Source organism: Furipterus horrens, unplaced genomic scaffold (assembly GCF_987537825.1).
Source record: "Furipterus horrens unplaced genomic scaffold, mFurHor1.1.pri manual_scaffold_4, whole genome shotgun sequence".
Taxonomy (NCBI): domain Eukaryota; kingdom Metazoa; phylum Chordata; class Mammalia; order Chiroptera; family Furipteridae; genus Furipterus; species Furipterus horrens.
Window position 1 is genome coordinate 96,028,244 of NW_028327174.1, and position 20,573 is coordinate 96,048,816.

Here is a 20,573-nt window from a genome sequence, read left to right on the forward strand (position 1 = left end):
GGCAGGGAGAGAGAGTAAACAGTCTCTGTGGTGTCTCTTCTTGTAACAGCACTAATCCCATAACGAGTGCTCCACCCTCATGACCTCATCTAGCCCTAATTACTTCCCCAAAGTCCCATCTCCAAATATCACTACATTGGGAGTTAGGCTTCAACATGTGAATTTGGGGGGAGACATACTTCAGTCCATAGCAATATCCATTAGGATGGCTATAATTTAAAAAGACAGATAATGACAAAGATGTGGAGACACTGGAACCCTCATACACAGTTGGTGGGAATGTAAAACAGTGCAGCCACTTTGAAAAATGGTCTTCCAGTTCCTCAAAAGTTTGAACATAGAGTTCTCACATGACCCAGCAATTCTACTCCTTAGTATCTGCCTAAGAAAAATGAAAACATATTTCCACACCAGAACTTGGACACAAAAGTTGATAGCAACATTATTCATAATAGCCAAAAAGTAGAAACAACTCTAATGCCTATCAAATGGTGAAGGAATAAATGAAAAGTGGAATATTATTCAGCCATAAAAAGAAATGAAGTACTGACACATGCTTCAACATGGATTAACCTTGAAAACATTGTGCTACGTGAAAGAAGCCAGTACAAAACACCACAGATTGTATGATTCCATTTTTATAAAATATCCAGAATAGGCAACTATACAGAGACAAAAAGTAGATTAGTGGTTGCCTAGAACTGGTAGGGAGGTTGGGGGAAAATGGAGTGACTGCTAATGAATACAGGGTTTCTTTTTGGGGAGATGAAAATGTTCTAAAACTGATTGTGGTGATGGCTGCAAAATTCTGTGAATATACTAAAAACCACTGAATTATATACTTTAAATGGGTGAACTGTATGGTATGTGGATTAAATCTCAATAAACTGGAATCCAGTGGAGACATGCCTCAGGAGAAAAGGCCAACCCCTTAGTAAAACCTCTTCTAGACCCAATCTAATAAAATCTAAAACCAAGCCCTAACAAGATCTGCAGGAAAGATGGAGTTAGTGTTTGAGGCCAGCCAAGTTAAAGTTTGTGCTTTCTGCAGACTATCGAACTAAGCCTGCACTAGTACAAAGTGATCAACCAGTAATTTAACTGTCTTCCAAAACAAGAACCAACACTCTTCAGAGAATGATAAAATCCAGAGTCTTTAAAATATATTATCACAATACCCAATATTTAATCAAAGATCACTAGATAAAAAATAAATAGGAAAAAGTTTAGGAAAAAATAGTAAAAAAGAAACACATGAAATTTGACATGTCCTAGATGCTGAACTTAGCTGACACAGACTCTGAAGTCACTATTATAAGTATATTTAAGTCATTAAAGGAAAATATGTTCAAATTACTTAATTAAAATGTGGTCTTGCTCTGGCCAGGTAGTTCAGTTGGTTAAAGCATTGTCTGGATACACCAAGGCTGCAGGTTTGATCCCCAGTCAGGACACATACAAGGACCAACCAATGCATGCATAAATAAATGCAACAACAAATCAATGTTTCTCTCTCTCTCCCCCTTTTGTCCTCAGTCTCTAAAAATTAATTTAAAAATTTTTAAAGGCAGCTGACTTCTCATTAAAAACTACAAAGGACAGAACACAATGAACAATACCTTTAAAGTGTTAAAAGAAATAAATGACTTTTATAGTCAGCAAAAACATCCTTCAACAACAAGGATGAAGTAGAGACATTTTCTAGTGAACTGAGAAAACAGACCGGCACTATCAGAAACACTGAAGGGACATCTATCAGGCTGGAAACTTGGGTCTATGTACAGGAAAGAATGAAGAACACCTGAAATGATAAATAAGAGTGTAAGTATTGGGTTGGCCAAAAAGCTCATTTAGTGTTTTTCCATGCGATGGCTCTAGTAGTGCTTAGTTGTCTTTAACTTCATTCAGGACAATTTTGTTAGATTTTATTGTGACAGCTGTCATATCAGCATGCATTTAAAAAACCTTTCAAAATTGGTTAATTTTTTTGCCGGCCATTTTAATACTGAAGATGGAAGAAGATATGCAATACTTTTGGCATATTATGCTTTATTATTTCAAGAAAGGTAAAAACGCAAATGAAATGCAAAAAAAATAAAAGATTCGTGCAGTGTATGGAGAAGGTGCTGTGACTGATCAAATGTGTTAAAAGTGGTTTGCAAAGTTTCTTGATACTATTGATATTTTTGCCAAATAATTCTTTGCTGTGTGGCTGTCTTACGCATTGGAAAATGTTTAGCAGCACCCCTGGCCTTTATCCACTAGAATCCGATTACGGGATATAGCTGGCATACTCAAAATATCCAAATCAATGAAGTTATTGGTGGAAATGAAAAATGTGTCTTTTATTTTATGGAAAAAACATAACGGACTTTTTGGCCAACCCAGTATAAAAGACTCTTTTCTTTCTTCTCATAATTTACTTAAAAGACAACTGATGGTTTAAAGCAAAAGTACTAACTGTATAAGAGGGGTTTGTGGCATATGCAGAAGTAAAATGTATGACAGCATACTAAGACATGGCAACAGGTAAATGGAATTATCCTGTGTTAAGTTTATCACACCTGTAAAGCATGGACTGTGAGAGGTACAATGTGACTGTGAAGAGGTGCTCTAAGATCCTGGTCAGTTAGGGATGCATATAGTTAGCCCTAGAGCAATAACAACAACAAAAAAGCAGGGGAGAGGATGAACGGAAAATAAATAGAAACATGGTAGACTTTAACCAAACCATATAAAAAAATTATATTAACTCATCAAAAGTTAGCATCACCAATACTAAGAAACACTGAAATCAGGTACCCCTAACATGACGCACTTAGAAAGACCCAACATCAGTTCTCTAGTATTCTTGCCAGAAATGCATAACCACGAGCTAATCATGAGAAAACATCAGACAACTCGAACTGAGGGAGGAGCATTCCATAAATGTACACATCAAAAGTGTCAAGGTCATGAAAAACAAAAGAAACACTGAGGAAGTGTCACTGATTGGAGGAGACGAAGGAGCCATGACAACTAAATTTGATGTGAGATACTGAGTTGGATTTGGGGCCAGAAAAAGACATCAGGTGAAAGTCGGTGAAACTGGAATAAAGTCTATAAATTAATACTATTAACAATGTTAATTTTCTGTTATAATATGTTAATATTAGGGGAAACTAAGTGAAATGTATACATACAGGAATTCTCTGAACCATTTCTGCAACATTTCTATGAGTCTAAAATGATTCCAAAATGAAGTTAAAAGATGGTATTAAATGTAAATAGACTAAACATCCCAATTAACAAACAGAGATGGTCATATTGATCAAAATTTGGAATACTCAAATGTCCATCAAAAGTGAATAAGCAAATTGTAGCATATTCACTCAATGCAATACTACTCAGCAATAAAAAGAAATGAACCACTAATACCGCAACAACATGGAAAAATCTCACAGATATTATGCTGAGCCAGAGAAGCTGGACAACAAAGAACTAAGGGAAAGAAACTAAGAATTCAGGTATAATTCTATTTATGTGAAATTCTAGAACAGGTAAAACTAATCTAGAATGACATAAATCCAATGCATAGTTGCTTGAGTTAGGGGTGGGAGTGGCATGTAGAGACTGTAAGGGGGACCCGGGAAGTAGCAATATCTTGATTGGCGTTGTGGTTGCATGAGTGTACAAATTTGTCCAAATTTATTGTACTATACGCTTATAATTTTATTGTATGCAATTTATACTTCAATGAAGTCAATTAAAAAGGAAGAGCAAGTAGCATTGCCACCACTGAGCCACGTGAAGAAATAGAGGGCAGAGTATATGAAGTTTATGAGTTTCGACACTGCTAAGACTTTCCCTAACCCTCAAATGCAAACAGACGTGGAAGCAAGTCCATGATATTTTTTCAGAAGCAGGCCCCCCAGGCTTTTAAGCATAAAAGTAAGATGCCACTTAGGACTCTTCCTCAGCACATGGGATGGTTGACAGTGCGTTGCAACAATCTGACTTGAAAGAAAATATTTAAAAGCTCTCTGGTAAGGTTTTGACCAGGATCCTCTTGATTTGGTTACAGTATAACAAACTATATATTTGAAAATATAATGTTATTGCGATCAGATTACAACTGAACTGACATGTTTGTGTAGTTTATTAATACCATGCTTAAGTATGAAAATAACACCAACTCTATCCCTTCTTTCCAGACATAACCAAGCTTTTGATTATGTCAGCAGAACCAGTCCCTGGAGATTGCACAATAGCATTTATTGTTTTTGGTGTGGTTGTTTAAAAGCATAATTAAAGTGAACATCTACTGGGTGCTTTCTACACGTTTCATTTAATCTTCACAATGGCTCCTAAAGGATTTTAACAGAGGGGGAACTGAGGTCAAGAGAGTCAGAGTAATTTGCCCAAGGTCACTTCTGTGTGGGTCACACTGCTGGTGAGGCTGGGGGCCAGGATTGAGCCTGCACCAGCTGGGCTGCAGAACTTGATTTCTTAAGCACTGCGCATGAGAGATTAGATTTACTCTTTCATGATACAGATATTTGTGTTAATGTTACTGATATTTTATCTGTTTTAATGCCAAGGCAGTAAACAGGAAAATATAAAACAGGAGAAAAAAAAACCCTCACACTCTATAGGACATAACTTCTTCTTGATACTTTTAGATACTATTTCGCGTCACCAGATAAGCTTCTATAAAGTTTTCAAAGACTCTCATAGAAACAGAAAAATAAAAATACAAGTGCCAGGTATGTATCACTGTTGAGTCACTTGGGGCTGTTTTATCCATGGATTTAAAAAGTCTCTGGGTTACATATCCACTCTCTACATCCTACAAGTAGGAACAGTGCCTTTCATTGGTTATAAACCACTTTCATACATATCGTCTCAATCCCACAACAACTCTGTGAGGTAGGCAAGGGGGCGGGGTGGCTACAGTGTGAACTCATTTACAAATGAGGAAAGGGAGTCCTGTCCAAGGTATATTTTGGCCAAGATCCCTGGTTACAGGGATAGTAATCCTAGACTTGCATTTCACAGGTGACTGCAGGGCAGGTGAGCAACCATCCTCAAGCACGGGGGTCCAGGGTTCATGGGACCTCTGGTCTTTGCCTAGAACTTCCTATTTCAGTTTTAATTCTTAGACAACAGATGTTCAAAGGAAGGTGCCATTCTAAATATTCTATTTTGCAGAACAACATAAGTCCATTTCCAAGAGAACACTAAGGCAGGCTTCAGGAAATGAGAGTATGTCGTCTTAGTAAACAGTGATCAATAACATTACCTTATTTCACCAAACTTAATATGCTACCGGTTCTAAAATGCACCATTATTTTGTACCTAAAAAAGGAAAGTACTCCCAATTACACAACAATACATTTATTTTAAGATGTATCTTGACCTCAGATATGTTAAAATTTGTCTTAGTATTGATGAAATATGGACATTTAAGACCGGCTTTCTCCAAGTGGGGACTATAACCTTAGAAGTCACCAGCTCATTAATTTATCAGTATTACTGAATAGTAACAACGCTGGCCGCTGGCACTGCTAGTGGGAAGAGGAACGAAGATGAGTAGGCATCCCTTCTGCCATCCAGGAACCCACCTCTCATTCTGGGCTCTTCCAGGGAAATTCCAAGAGCCAGAAGCTACTGAGCTTTCCACAGCTTTTTGGTAAAAGCAACTATCATGTAAGTGAATTTCTGGGTCTCCTTTGTCTCCTCAATGTCAAACAAACCAAATTATAAAATGCTTAGTTCTTTTGGACCAAACTCTGAGCCGTTTGGTATTTGGAGCATCAGGGTGACAATTTCCTGACACACTCATTTCTTTCCAATGAAGAGCTAAAGAAGGGAGCGAACACTGAGTACATACTACATGTAAGATTTGCTCTAATTCAGATAAATGGTCACACTGAACTCTCAAAATAATCTTATGAGTTGGGCATTATTACCCCTGTCGAAAAGATGAAGAACTGGGAGCTCAGGAAAATTAAATAGCCATAGGTTGTGCGTGACTGGGTCAGGATTCAAACCCAAGTCCATTTGCCCCGTGCTTTCTACTGGACAGGGGACAGAGAGCACACTGTGCAAAGATTTTTAAAAGCTTGGAACTCATCCTAGACTAAACTGAAGTCTGGAGGGCTGGTGCTGTATTTATCTTCATAGTAAATAAGAAAACTCCTGCCCTGGCTGTTGTGGTTCAATGGATTGAGCATCGGCCTGTGAGCCAAGTGTCGCTAGTTCAATTCCCAGTCAGGGCACAAGCCTGGGTTGCACATCAGGTCCCCATTTGGGGGCATGTGAGAGGCAACCACACAATGATGTTTCTCTCCCTCTCTTTCTCCTTTCCCTTCTCTCGAAAAATAAATAAATAAATAAATTTTTTAAAAATAGAAAGAAAGAAAAGAAAACTCCTTCCCCTACAGGACAGCTCACTCAATTTAGGACCCCATTTAATCAGTATGATAGCTGTCCCTGCTCTGAGGTGATTCCCTGGTCCAGTCTGAGCACATGGAGGGACTCGCCTAAGATCCACCTGAGAAGACAGCTTAGCCTGCCACAGATCTAGTAGTGAAGATCAGATATGAACTACAGTATAAGACAAAGTGTGCAAAGGGCCCTCATAATGCATGTCTCCTGAACTATGGCTGGTCATCAGGGAGCCAAGTCCCAGCCATGGAGAGATCATTCCAACAGAGGTGATCAAGGAGGTGGCATCTGAGCCAGACCTTAAAGAACGGGTAGGTATGAATAAGGAGAGAGAAAGGGGAAAGGATTCTGAGAGGAGCAAATGTATGCGCCAACATGGCAAGCAGGACTTCTGGTCTGGCTGCAACAGACGAAGCAGTAGGAGGGGAGTCTTGAAACATTGATTAGGTTAAGGTTTGGAAGGATACTGAACACCAGAGTAAAGATATCACATGAATTCAGTAGGGAAGTGAGGAGTCCCTCAAGCATTTTGAGCAAGAGGGGGACCTAGAGCAGCAGCGTGATCCAAGATTCATGTGGGAGCAGATGAGGGATGTCCTGTGGGAGTGGACCAGGGACAAGCAGCTGGAAGAAAGCTGGGGCCAAAATTCACATCTGATGTGTAAGGTCACACACCCATACAGCGGCACAGAAACAGGATGAGGACTTCACAGCAATTCCAAAGGATTTAGGGGAAGAGAAAATAAGGACAGACTGTCGGGATGAAAGAGAGATACTTTAGGACAGCAGTCCTTAACAAGGGGAAATCTGGCCTCCTGTGGGACATTTGGCAATGTCTAGCAACTTTTTGGCTATCGTCAGTAGGAGGCATGTGCTACTGGCATCTAGGGGGTAGAGGTCAAGGATTTCGCTACATGCCCAGGACAGCCTCCTACAACAAAGAATTATTGGGTCCCAAGTAATCAGTAGTGCCTAGGTTTAGAAACACAGTCTCAGAACTGTAAGGAAACAAAAGTGGTAAAGATGTTGTACTCACCATGCGGCTCATGAACCAAAAAGGTAAGAAACCAGTGGGACCAGCTCTGCCTAGACTACAACTACTTACCACACTGTCCATTCATTCCTTTAATCTACAATTTTGTTCACTTGCTATTTACCAGGCCCCAACAGGCACTGAAGAGCACCATCTTCACTACCACCCAGAAGGGAGACAAGCATGTAAGAAACATAAACATGGCCCTGACTGGTGTGGCTCAGTGGGCTGGGCATTGTCCCACAAACCAAAAGTTGGCCAGTTCAATTCCCAATCAGGGAACATGCCTGGGTTGCGGGCTGGGTACCTGGTTGGTGGTGTGTGAGAGGCAATCCATCGATGTATCTCTCGCACATTAATGTTTCTCTCCCTTTCTCCTTCCCTCCCCCTCTCTCTAAAAATAAATAAAATCTTCCTTTTTTAAAGAAGGAAACATACACGTGTTTAACAATGCACGTGTGCTTGCACACAGATGTGTAGAAAAGACTGAAAAGGAATGCACCAAAATATTATCAATGATTATCTCTAACTTGGAGTAATCTTTATTTTTCTTCATATTTTTCAATGAAAATATGAATGAATTGAAAAATGGAAAAAAAATTTAATGATTTTCAGTGAACGTGTCTTAATTTCAACAGTTAAACGAATAGAGGTATGTAATTGGACATACATCTTCACCAGCTGTCCAGCCTCTGCAGCCTGGTGGGGCGGAAGGCAAGGAGAAGGAGCTTACAGACCGAGGACAGTCAACGCCGTCTGCCGTTAGACTTGTTCATGTCGACACACAGACCCTGTCACTCATTCATTTAATTCCTTCACCCACTATGTGTCAGACATTGTTCCATGTGCTCCAGATACAAGAGTGAACAAAAATCCCTACCCTCTTGGTTTTTATATTCTAGTATGAGGAAGCAGACAAGAAGGCAAAGCAGTAAAATATAACAGATATGTATGTTCACTGGAGAAAAATAAAGCTGAGAAGGGGGCTCGGGAACAGGTGGGAGGCCTGCAATTTATACAGGAGAGTCACAGAAGACCTTGCCAGGATGACATTTGAGGAAAGGTCTAAGGATGGGGCGTAGAGAGGAGGGGAAGGCAGGGAAACACCCACGTGCGGACAGGAGGCAGACGCGAGCCTGTGGGCTCACAGACAAGCAAGGGGCCAACCCACTAGCATGAAGGACAGAATCAATGATGCCACAGAGGGAAGCATTGGTCAGGTCAGCCGGGCTAGTGAGAACTCGAAAACTCTGCCTGTATCCCACGTGAGTCTGAAGGCCATCGGAGGGCTCTGATGGGAAAAGACCTGACAGATTTCAGCAGAATCGCCACAGCTGACTAAAGCAGGGAGACCCATTAGAAGGCTGTTAATGTAATTCGGAAGGGAGCTTCTGGTGGAATGAGCCAGGAGGAGAGGGGAGGGGTGGACCAGAGGAGAAGTGGCCAGGGCTCTCAGTGTCAGCTGAAAGTAGACTGAGAAAGATTCAGTGATGGGCTGGATGTGGCAGTGGAGGAAGGAGGAGGGAGACTTCAGGGTTTACGGTGTGAGCAGCAAGAAGAATGAGAGAACACTGTGCAAAGAGCAGGTTTAAGGGAAAAGGTCAGAAGGTCAGGCTGGGATGCCTTTCAGATCTCCTGCAGAAGATGCTGCTTAAGCTATCAGGCCTGCCCGTCTGAAGGACCAGGGCGAGGAGCGGGCAGGAGATGAAAATGTGAGATTAGGGACAGTGTGGATGGATTTTACAGCCATCAGAGTGTATAAGAGACAAGAAGAGGTTTAAGGAGAGAGAGAAGAGAAGGGAAAGCCTCTGCCAGGGAGGGAGAAGAGAGACCAGGAGAGCGAGGTGCCCGAGAAGCCACGGGAAGAACATGCATCAAAGGGGGAGGCAGGGTGGAGGTATTCTCCCATTGGTTCTTTTCACATTATATTCAACAATGCTTTACTGGATACTCATGCTGGGGCAACCAGGGGCCAAAGAGATGAGTTCCAGTAACTTCTAGAAGGTGCCAGAAGTCTGAAAAAACAGCCTGGCAGGTAGATGACGGTGGTGGGACGTGAGGCCCCGGGAACAGAGCACTCGTGGAACCCCTCACTCAGCTCCTGCACAGTCTCTCGCTGGCCCTTCACAGGGGACAACTTTCCTGCAGGTAACAGAAGACGGAAGGATGCTCCAGGTCGCCCTAGAGCAGCCACGGACCCGGCCTGAGCAACGGCTCACTTTGAGAGTGTTAGGGGGGAAAGGGAGTGTCCCACTTTTTCCTGTCCCATCACTGGTCACTCCTCAAACTGGGACCCTCTATTAATGATCAAAATGACACCGATGGCTGACTGGATACAGTGGGTGTACATGAGTCATTTCCTCTGGGACAGGCAAGCACGTGCTGACACAGCAGTGGGAACGCTGTTACTGTCCCATCTCATGCAGCCTACGTCCCGGGCGGGGGCCAGGGCTCTCACTGCCCGGCCACTGGACCCCCTCAATAGCGCCAGCATAGCTAACACTCCCACAGCCTGGAAGAGTCCTGGCCACGGGTAAGCGCTCTACATACATGAGTCCTCACCACTGCTCATCTCACAACAATCCTGAGAGAAGTAGCAAGTTACTGTCTGCATTTTACAAGCAAGAAGTCAGGGCACCTGCCCTGGCCAGGGTTACATAGCTACCTACTACGTGCTGGGATCCACACCAGCATCACACTCTACAGCCACAGTCTCTGCTGTTTTAGCTTTCCACAGCCTCTTGTCTCAGGGATTATCCCGATACAACAATCTAGAAACCTCCCCTGCTTCACCAGCCCTTGCTCCTGAGTATGATGTGGCATTTTCTCGGTCAAAACTTATATACGAAATCTCTCTAAAGGTTTGATTACTCTGACTGTAGATCCTGTACTCCAAACAAGATCTTTATGACATATTTAGTAATTCATTGCTCAGATTTTCCCAGGAGAAACTTCTTGATGAATATGGGTTAGATATACAATATTAGAGACGAGTTTAGGAAGGGACTCAACTGTACTCCAAGCCCCTACAGCAATGGGAACCTCTCAGCATCCCCGGGTATCTGCTAGCAACAGAAATGGGTGGGGGAGCATGAATTCTGGCTCAGACCTAGGAGATGCTGCAAGTGCAGGCACCGGGCAGACAGGACCCAGCGCCCAGGGCCACTCCGCGCCTGTCCCCTCAAAGCCCAGCCCGCGTAAGGCTCGGGAGCAAACAGGATTACCTTGCGTTACTGTTAGTATAGCTTTGTTACCATATATTTTGCTTCCCCAGCAGGACTCAGAGCAAATCTACTGATTGAACATTCCAGATAATTCCAAAGTGACCTTTGGGGGCTCAAGTCTGTAAAGCAAGAACCTTTAATCCACTGCCTTCTCCCACTTAAGCCCAGCTATCATTTTCGGGACCTCAGGAAATCCACTCCTGACCCCTTATCAACTAGACAAGACTAACCTTTGAAGGGTTAGCATTTCTGGACTCAAGGAAGCTGTAGAGAAGAGAGGACTGGAAACTCACTTAAGAACAACTCTGAGTGCCTCCCCCAGCAGCCCTGAAGTCACCCAAAGCTGGAGACAGAGCCTCCTGCTAATCCTCGGGAGGCTGGCTAACCACAGAGGCCCCTGCCAGGCTGGAGCCCAAGGCCAGGAGCACAACCTGAGCCTCCAGCTCGACCACAAACCCTGCCTGCAAGACCAGGACTTGTGAAACAGTAACTCTGTGAAAGCAGCAGCGCTGGGGCCGCCCTCCGCCCCTCCAGTGGGAACGCACCTCCTGTGACCTGCTGCTTCCCCACCCCCAGGCCTGGTTCACAGCAGAGGGATTTCCAAATGGAGCCAGCTAAAGCTATTTCAAATGACAGAATGCGAGCCCTGGAAGGGGCCTCCAGCACAGTCTAATGCAACGCCCTCACTTTACAGAAGAGATAACTGAGACCCCAAGAAGAAGCTATAATGCGTCCCCACCCCTCTACTCCCATAAACCTACCCAGCAAAACTTCAAGAAAAGATGGCGAAGCAAAGAACAGGACATACGGGAGGGCTGGGTTCTTTGGGGGCTTGGGACTGCAAAGGAATTCTCAGAAAACACCCTGTGCCCTTAAGGGCTGCTCTGCTGCCAGCACTGGGCTTGCTCCATGGGGACCCCAGAGCCCTGGCTGGGCCGGGCAATGATGACAGTGAGCAAGGCAGCCTGCGCCTAGGTTTCCTGAATCCCCATGCATGGTGTTTGGAGGGGTCAGGGGACAGTCTGTCCCCAGTACCAACCAGGTTCCCAATCACCCAGGAGGAAAGAGTCGGGAAGAAAGCCGCGTGGGTGGAGAGACCAACTTTAGAAAGTCTGGAAGAGGATTCATGCAGCGCAAGAAGGCCCAACTGCAACCACAGGGGCGAAGATGTCAGGAAATGCTGCCCAAGGAGCCAGCCCCGTGGCCAGATGGCCAAACCGTGGGTCAACTAGGATGGAGGGGGCGGAGGTTTAAATTTAGCCAGGTAAACAGAGCCGCTGGGTGGAGAGGGCCTGGTAGGAGCAGGGCAATCACCTGCTCTTTTCACTGAAGGGAAAGTAAGGCCAGAACTGTCCCCATCAAACGGCAGGTCTGCTTCCCAGGCTCCACCAACGGGGAGGCAGGGCAGTGAACAGGCTGCTCCTCAGAGATGGGTACAAGTTATTTTTACTTTAACAAGTGGCTCAGTTGCTCAGCTTAAAAACTATCAGGTCTTTTCACCTTCGTCTCAGTATCTATTCCCAACCCCTCTGCTGGATGTTCTTCTAGACTCCTGGATACACTATGAAGATACCCCACAGAAAAACCAGCCAAGGATGCTCTTAGGTGGGAGTGAGGAGCCCCATATTCTCTCCTGACTAGGGGATTTGTATATTTATTTTTCTTATGAATTTTGAGAGACCTGAAGGAGTTACAAAAATCACCACCACCACAACAAATTCTGAGGACTGTGTTCAAGGGTGGAGCTGGAACAAAGGCAGAGTCTGAAGCCTTGTTAAGAAGATTAGCGAAATAAATGACAGGCAGTCTGAAAGGGTGCTGGGGAGAACAAACTCAGCATGGCCAACAGGAAAGCTTTTGTGGACACATTGGATTTTATTTCAGAGAAGGCAAGAAGTATCACTTCACATAAAAATGTCCTCCCCTCCTCAAGGTGCCAGGCCATGGCAATCCAGAAATCAGCAGAATTATCCCAAAAGGTAAAATCAGAACAGCCTCGCCTGGTCTGCTGCCCTCTTGAAGAAGTGCAGACAAAGAAGTCTCCCAGCTGTCACTACAGCAAGAGGAGGGCGGAAGGCCCAGGTGAAGACAACCCCAGGATTTTTCATTTCACAGCATATGGCTCCCAGCAATTTGGCAATATCCCTTTAACTTAAACTTTGGGGATAGAAAATTTTCTAGAAAAGGGCTCTTTCAAGCCAATAAGACACCTTTGGAGATAGTTCAATCACCAAATGTACTAAAGAGAGGGCTGGTTTTAGACAACCTTGAGCAAACACCTACACACACACACACACACACACACACCCTTTCTCCCTCACACAGTCATACTCAAACACATAAGAAATCAGAGCCTGGGAAAGCAGGAAATCCATGGATGGAAAGGTTCAGCAAGTGCCTTCAAGCTGGCTCCTGCTCCCCTGGCAGGCAGAACCCACGCACCCTCTGTCTGATTTTCTTTAGGAAAAGAAGGGGAGCTTTTGCTCTTGGCTGACCTTAGCTATTTATTCACATATTGTCTCTTTAGGTTCCTTTACTCCACTCCCTCCTCCTCTGGTGTTAGCTCCCGCTGCGCCCTGTAGTGGGGGAGACCTAGCATTAAGCTCGCCTCTTTGCCTGGGCTCCTGGGCCTGGCAGCACCACAGAGAGCCCAGCTGCGCGGCTCCTCTTGCAACTGCGCAGAGGTCTCAGTACTGTCTTTCCTTCAGAGGAGACACACAAACTTCTTGCTATTTATAACCACAGACCTTTTGTGTCACAGAGACAACAGACACTGCTTTGAAACGGAGGAAAACCACCACTCAGCAATTCACCTCTCATAGATCGGTGTGTTTGTCAGGACCTGTGTGTGTATGTGCCTGGACAGGTGTGTGGGCACAAACTGGGGCCAGCGCCCACTCACCTGTGCCCGAGATTGGCAGTCTGGCCCCACAGGTGAATCAGACAGCAACAGGAGCAGCTGGCACCAGGAAAGGGTCCTCAGGCTTTCTGAGGGTGTGCCCACTGTTCCTAGGGCCTTAGGGTGCCTTAGAGCCAGCCACAGAAGAGGCCTTCCCCCCCAAGTTTCTACCCATGAGTGTGCACGCATGCTGGCATGTGGCCGGGAGTGTGACCCTGCCCCACTCACCCAGACATTTCTGCACCCACACTGATGGCATGACCCAGATGTCCCATCACAGCTGTCAGGTGGGCACATTCTTGGTGACTAGAGCACAGGGGATTGGTAATGTGATCCTGAGCCTTTCTCCTCCAGGTACCAGGCTGAAACTCTGACCAGGGTGGTAGTAACTGAAAGCTGTTGCTAACGTGGCCAGGAGGGAAAAGCAGTGAAGAAGGGGGGCAGGAGTGGAGAGAAGTCCCCCCATTCAGAGCTGGGAATCCCCGCGCACTGGGTCCCAGCAACCTCAGTTTTCCACTCTGTAAACAGAACCAATCATGCCTCAAGCAAACTGAACGACCTCTCATAGCGATTTGAGGATGAAAATATCTTGGAAATCTGGCTCTGATTGAAGTGCATGGCCACATATGAAGAAGGACCAACGAGAAGATGGAGAAAAAGGTCACTTCCCCCTTTTCCCAGGGCAGGGGTAGATTAGCGTAAGGAGCAGAGGGGCAATGAAAGAAAACTGAAACCTCAGACCACCGCTCAGGGCCTGCCTGACCTGCTCGGGGCGCAGGCAGGAATTCAGGCACCAAACTAACAGTGCTCCGGGGGCTAAAATAATCCAGATGTAGTCCTCGCACAGTCTGGCTGATGCAGGCGCGGACTTCAGGCAGATCATTCCGGCTGGGCCGGACCGCGCCAAGAGGGGCTCACGCTTCTCGGACAAGCGTAGGCAAGGCCCCGGGAAGTCCCTGAGCACGCCGGCGGGCTGCACCTTGCCGGCCACTTCCTCGGACATCCAGCCTTCGGGGACCGAGAGTCACAAGCGCCCGAGCAGCCGGGAAGGGCGAGAAAACTCTACCCTGGTTGCCCTCGCCATGCGCCCCGCACCCCGCGCCGCACACTGGCTGGAGGCGGCAAGCGACCCCAGCTTTGTTCGAGGCCCTGGGCGGGGGTTCCCTTTCCTTTTCCGAGTTCCCTGCCCCCACCTGACGGGGCTCGGCTAGCACTGTTCGCTCCCCTCCCAGCCAGCTTCACCAGGTTGCCTCGCGGAGGGCAGGACCCCGCTCCCGGGACCTCCTCGTCCCTCCGCGCTCCCCGGGGGCTGAAAGCCCGCGGCCGCCGAGGGGGCGGGAACCCGGGAGCTCTAGGAAGTTTCAGAGGCGGGAGCCGAAGAGGGGCGTCTCCAGGCGGCGAGTCTGGGGGCCGGGGGCTGGGGAGGCGGCGGCCCGCGAGCGCCCCTTTCCTACATCGGGCAGCTGGCGCTTACCTGCATGTCCCTCCGCTAGTCAGGCTCGCGGGCTCCGACTCCTCCAGCGGTGACTGCGCTGGGTCAGCCGGGTGCCGCGGCGAGCGGGGGCCGCTCCTCTCAGCGCTCGGGCCGCGCGGGTCGCCGCACGGGACTCTGCATTCGCGCCCCGGCGCGTTGCGCTCTGGAGACCCCGCCGAGGCGTCTGCCGGAGCCCGGGTGCTGGGGCAGCCTTCGCGGGTGGCGCGTTGCCCGGCCCGGGCGGCCGCGGCACTGGGAGTCCCGCGCGCTCCTGCCGCCGGGAGGGCTCCCTCCCTGCTCGGCGCCCAGGACCCCGCGCTCGACCGGCGGCGAAGTCGGGTGCGGAAACCGCGCCACAACGAAGGGAGGCCTCAAGTCCTGGGCGCCGGGCTCGGGCCCCGCCGTCGGTCGTCGCTGCGCTGCGCTGCGCACTCTCCTCTGGAGCTCGGGACCCCAAGAAGTTTCGGCCCAAGTTGGCAGCGGACGGACCGCGACTCGGCTGGGAGTGCAGGGCGGGCGCCGGGCGAGCGGATCCCCAGCCCCGCCGCCTCCGCCCCCGCCCCCGCCCCGCCCCCGTGCCTCCTCTCCGCCCCCGGCCGCGGCGCGGGCCCCAGCTCGCTCCTTCCCACCCGCAAGCCCGCGACTCCCCCCCGCCCCCCTCCTAGGGTTCCTCTGAGGCGCTGGGACCGTGACCTCCGCACCTGCCCCGTAGCCCAGCCAACACGACTTCTCCCTCGGCCTCTGGGCGGAGCGGCCCGAGCCTTGGCCGGGGGTACGGATGGGGAGCCCCGCCCCCGAGCCCGCCACCCAGCCCCCTACCCGGCCCAGCGCACCCACCGCCTCCTGCTCCCGGACCTCGACCTGGTTCCCCGAGTGGACCGCTGGCAGTCCGCGTGGGCACCCAGCGCTCGCACCTCAGGGGTTGCAGAGCTGGAGGCTCTGAGAGGGGAGAGTTACATCAGTAGCTCTCATATTTACATCCAACTCTTGAGCGCGCTTTATCCTCCTTTGAATGCCCCCAAAGCAGTAGTGTGTGATTTGTTGTTTCCTCTTCACCAACCCAAATCGTCCCTCTCCTGGGCCTTGTGCCTTTTCCTACAGCACCCAGCGGAGAGATCTCTGGGACAGGAGATTTGATGGGGGGTGGGGGTGGGAGTGGGGGTGGGGGCGGGGGCACGCCAAGAAAAATGTATCCAATGCGTTCTCTCCTCACTTCTGTTACAGCTTTAGGGATGAATTATTCACCTGACTTTTTAATGGGGAAACCAAAGTACAGAAATGTGGCACCGTAGTCACTAAAGAGAGTTAGTGGCTTGAAAACATCACTAGTCCAGTTTTCAGCCTTAGCTCAGACCTAAGTTTATATACCTTTTTTGAGGTTCCCAAGTCCTGTTAGTGGTTGCCTTATAACACCCCGGGTGACCTGCCCAAGAGGGAGTTAGCCAAGGTCCCATGGGATGCAGGCACTTAAACCCCAGCTTCTGGATCCTGTTCTAGACTCTGCTAACAGGGCGCCAACCAAGAGCAGCCTGCCCTCCAACTGCCTTTTCTTTTACATTTTGAAACCCATCTCTTCCCTGAGTGATTAGGAGCCTGCCCTGCTAAAGAAATTGCCTTTGAAGGCAGTATAGTGGTGGGGGACGACAATAGAAATCATCCTAGGTTTTGCTTTTTCTTAATTAGCAAGTAAACAAGGCAACAGCCTTCTCCTTTTTGGGGAAATGGGCTGCAGGGAGAGTGGGGGGCAAAGGAACCAGGAGTCCACCACATTGGGTTGGCAGTAAGGAGCTATTGTCCTCCGGTTTTTACAATAAGGAAACTATGAGCTGTTTTAGCAAATACCAGACTAATTAGAAGGAAAAGCTTCCTTGGAATTGTGCTAGCCTGGGCCGGAGGTGCCCTACGACTTTCTCACCTCACAGTGAGAGGGGTTTATGAGCCCAGGACCAGCAACCTTAAATAAATGGTCTATAATTGCCATGGTGGGGAGGGGGGCTGCTGTCACCTCAGGGAGCTAGTTCAAGGCTTTATCTCTGGGAACAGATGGGACAAGGAGAAGAGCTGGTCTAAAGCAGGCATAAACACTTTGGATCCACTCTGTCAAATTAAAAATAGGCTCACTTCCTCTCCTCAGAATGAAGCGTGGACTCTGAGGTTAGAGTCTGTGGGAGGTCAAGGAAAGGCCTGTCCAGGAGGCCCCCGTCTTTCTGGAATGCAGCCTGGGAGAGTTTGGGCATTCACTTAATGCATACATTTATGGAGCCCTAAGCACACAGAAATGACCGAGGGCAGTTCCCTGTCTCAAGGAGCAGGGTTGGTGTAACTGAAAACAGCTCTGGCTGCCTGCCGCTACAAAAGTCAATACTCCAGAGGCAGGTGCTGATGTAAATAAAGTCAAGTGGTTTATTTGCAGATGCCCGCCATCTGGTAGATGAGGGACTCACATCTCAAAACCCATCGCCACCTCTCAGTGGAGGAAAAGGGAGAGGAAAACAGAACAGAGAGATCAAGGGGAGGGAGATGAAAAGTTCTCTACGTGCAGACCAGCACTGCGCATTCTGATAAGGCATGTGATGGTCCGGCGTGCATCATCCCAGTTTAGTCACCCAGACTCACGTCATCCTGGATCCATGGCTGAAGGTCAGCGAATCTCCCAGAGCTGGGAGTCCTGGAAATCAGAGTCTGTATCTTTGGAAGTTAGTTCCTAGGATTCTTATGCAAACATACTGTTTATGTACAAGGTACATACTAGTCAGTCAGCACTTACAAAAACAATGTCAAAAGAGTGGTGGGGTGGGTTACAATTCCTCACTGAAATTTTCCACTGTTACATCGGGATGGGGGACACATTTCTCATTTGGGGCCTAGAATGAGCACAAGAAGGGACAATTTTGCTTGGTCTTTAGCTGACAACCTGGGAGGAGAGTAGGAGAGAGATGACAGCAATCTCAGCTGAATGTCCCACACGTAGCCCTGCATCTCCCACTGTCTCCATCCAAGATGAGTCAAAACCTGTGGTCCAGGAAGGGAAACTGCAGTGCCCCAGGAAAGGAGCTTGTGGCTGAGCAGCTGGGAAAACATTTGAATGAGGATCCCTGGGCCAGCTTCCCAAGGGAAGTGGTGAGCGCCCCACTGCTTGAGTCACTGAGCTGTTGGGGAGTCTGCACCCATCCCTGGAGGCAAGTGCTGGTGGGAATGAGCGAGATCTCACCATGTTTTGTCTGTGATTGCTGGGTGGTGTCTCTTGTCTTCTCCCCTCAGTAAAACATATCCCAACTTGGCATTTGTGGTTGAAACAAAGAAAGGAAAAATACGTATTTGGACATACGAACATTTGTGATGAATCCTGTGCTGTTTCTTGGAGACATGGTTCCCCCTTCTGCACCATGCCCTCCTAGGCACCAGCCACACTTAGGGCTCTTCCAAGCCAGAATGCCTAATAAAAATCCTGTCAAAGAGAGTCAAAGGGAAGCCAGCCTCCTCCATTTCCAGAGCTCTCTGTGGCCTGTGCGCTTTTAGGGCAATTGTTCCCTTCCCCAGCCCAGCACCAGGAGGAGGAGCCTCAGGAGGCACTGCTATTCCCACTGCTGCTGGTGGCCAAAGGAAAGCACCCTTGTTTCCGGAGAGTCCTTCATTCTGCCCCAGTTGGCTTCTCTGGTCCCTTTCAAAGGGGTTATTTGGGAGGCACAGAACATTTCTTGGGGGGACCACAGCTTGATGAGCCTTTGATGCCCAGAACAGTTGGAGAGGCACGTAAATCACCTTTTATCCCAGCAGTCACTTTACTTCTATTGCCTGTGTTAGTCAGTGTTCATTTTGTGCTTGTTATCCGGATGTTTTTCCAAAAACGAGAGTTTCAATACCTGGTAGAGTCTGACCCAAATATTCAAACACTGTCCATAGATTACTCCCACATACTCACAATAGCTGAGACCATTTGAAACATCTGAATGAGGGGAATTCTAAGAACTGAAGGCACAGGGCTGATAAGAAGGAAACTCTACAGTTGACTTGTAGGAACAAGTATTTGCACCAAGAACCCAGGAGCTGAAGAAATGTGTATAAAGGTGGAAGAAGGGTTACACTATTGACAGTCTTAACACTTGATATGCACAGAGAACTTACCAGCTTATGAACTGCCTTTCCATTTTTATTTTAATTGAGAGCCATCAAATGGGAATTGTTTCATTCATCTCCTGGATGCTCTCCTCTGACCAATTCTCCCCCAGAGAGAGGCGACTGCCCTCCATGGAAGAGGTCTAGCATGGTTACTGAGCAGGCGGCCCTGGACCAGCCCACGGGGGAGTCCAGACTTGCTATGTTAGAGATGTTGGCCAAGACACTGATCTCTCTAAGGCTCAGTTTCCTCATCTGAAAGGCAGTGGTGGTAAGATAGCCTTCCTCATGGAAATGTGAAAATTAAATAGGATAGTGAAGATAAGGAAACCAAGAACCACGTCTTCCATATGGTACTACTCAATAAATAATAACAATAGTATGATAATTATTAAATAGACATGACCTGGTTCTCCATTCTGACAGTCTAATGTTATTCTCAGTCTTTGAACTCCTGGATTTTAACCCTATTTTTTCTCCTAAGAGAAGACAGAGTCCTAAATGGTCCCTTGAATAAATTACTGCTTTACGAATATCTGGACTGAAGCAGTTGAAGGTGTTGCTAAATACTGGCAAAGCCAGGGTCCCCAGCTGGCTGGGTGGGAAGGGTTTCACCATCCCATCAGTGTCACCTGTCAGGTCCAAGGAAGAGAAAATGGGTAGTTTGGGGTCTGTGGTCCTGTCAATAAGCTGCTCTAACACTCAACTAAATAATGAGGCCCTATTTGGAACTGTAGTCAACACAAAGAACCGCTTTCCCTTTTGAGTCTCTAACGTCCCCATGTCCCTCCTGTTTGTCCTTCTCTACTTTGATAAACTCCTTCCATGTGTTCTGTACTGAGAGACGTTTCGGAGGAAAGAGAGCAGGGTGCCCACCCTCAAGGGCTCTGTTTTCAAGGAGGCCCAGGGTAGGAGCCAATGGGAACCAAGGGCAGATGCTGTGTCTGCATCCCCCCTGTGCTGAAGCCCAGCAGCTCACCACCTTCAGGACTGGGGCTGGAGGCCTGGATTCACCCCCTTCTCTTCCCCAGGGGCTCTTGACCTTGTGCAGGTGGCCTACCCCTTTGGGCCTCAGTGTCCTCACTAAATGAATCTGTGATTGAAGCAAGGAGGAAATTGAGGAAGATGCATGTGTGGGTGGAAGACAATGAATTTGACTTCATACACATTCTGTCTGAGTGTCAGTGGGGGTCATTCAAGTGTTGACAGCAAGAAACAGAGAACTGGAAGGGGGTTAAGGGTCAGGGTGCCTGGAGAGGCCGGTTCAGGGAAGCAAACTGATAACGCTAAAAGCCAGCCACCAGGGGTCAAGGTGGGAAGGGGCGGTGAAGGAGTGTGGGTAATCCCTTTAAGTTTAACTAAGAAGAGAGGGGGACTGGAGGAAGGGGAAAAGGCCCT

At 47.8% G+C, this 20,573-nt stretch overlaps 1 protein-coding gene across 1 annotated transcript in view; it reads right to left on the reverse strand.

Annotated features, from left to right (window-relative positions):
* Positions 1-15,478, reverse strand: part of WNT5B (Wnt family member 5B) — a 139,761-nt gene extending 124,283 nt beyond the window's left edge. Inside the window, exon 1 of the mRNA XM_090275714.1 lies at positions 15,060-15,478. Coding sequence (XP_090131840.1) covers positions 15,060-15,065 — 6 coding nt within the window. The 5' untranslated portion in view covers positions 15,066-15,478. The remainder of the gene's footprint in view (positions 1-15,059) is intronic.
* Positions 15,479-20,573: the final 5,095 nt, after the last annotated feature.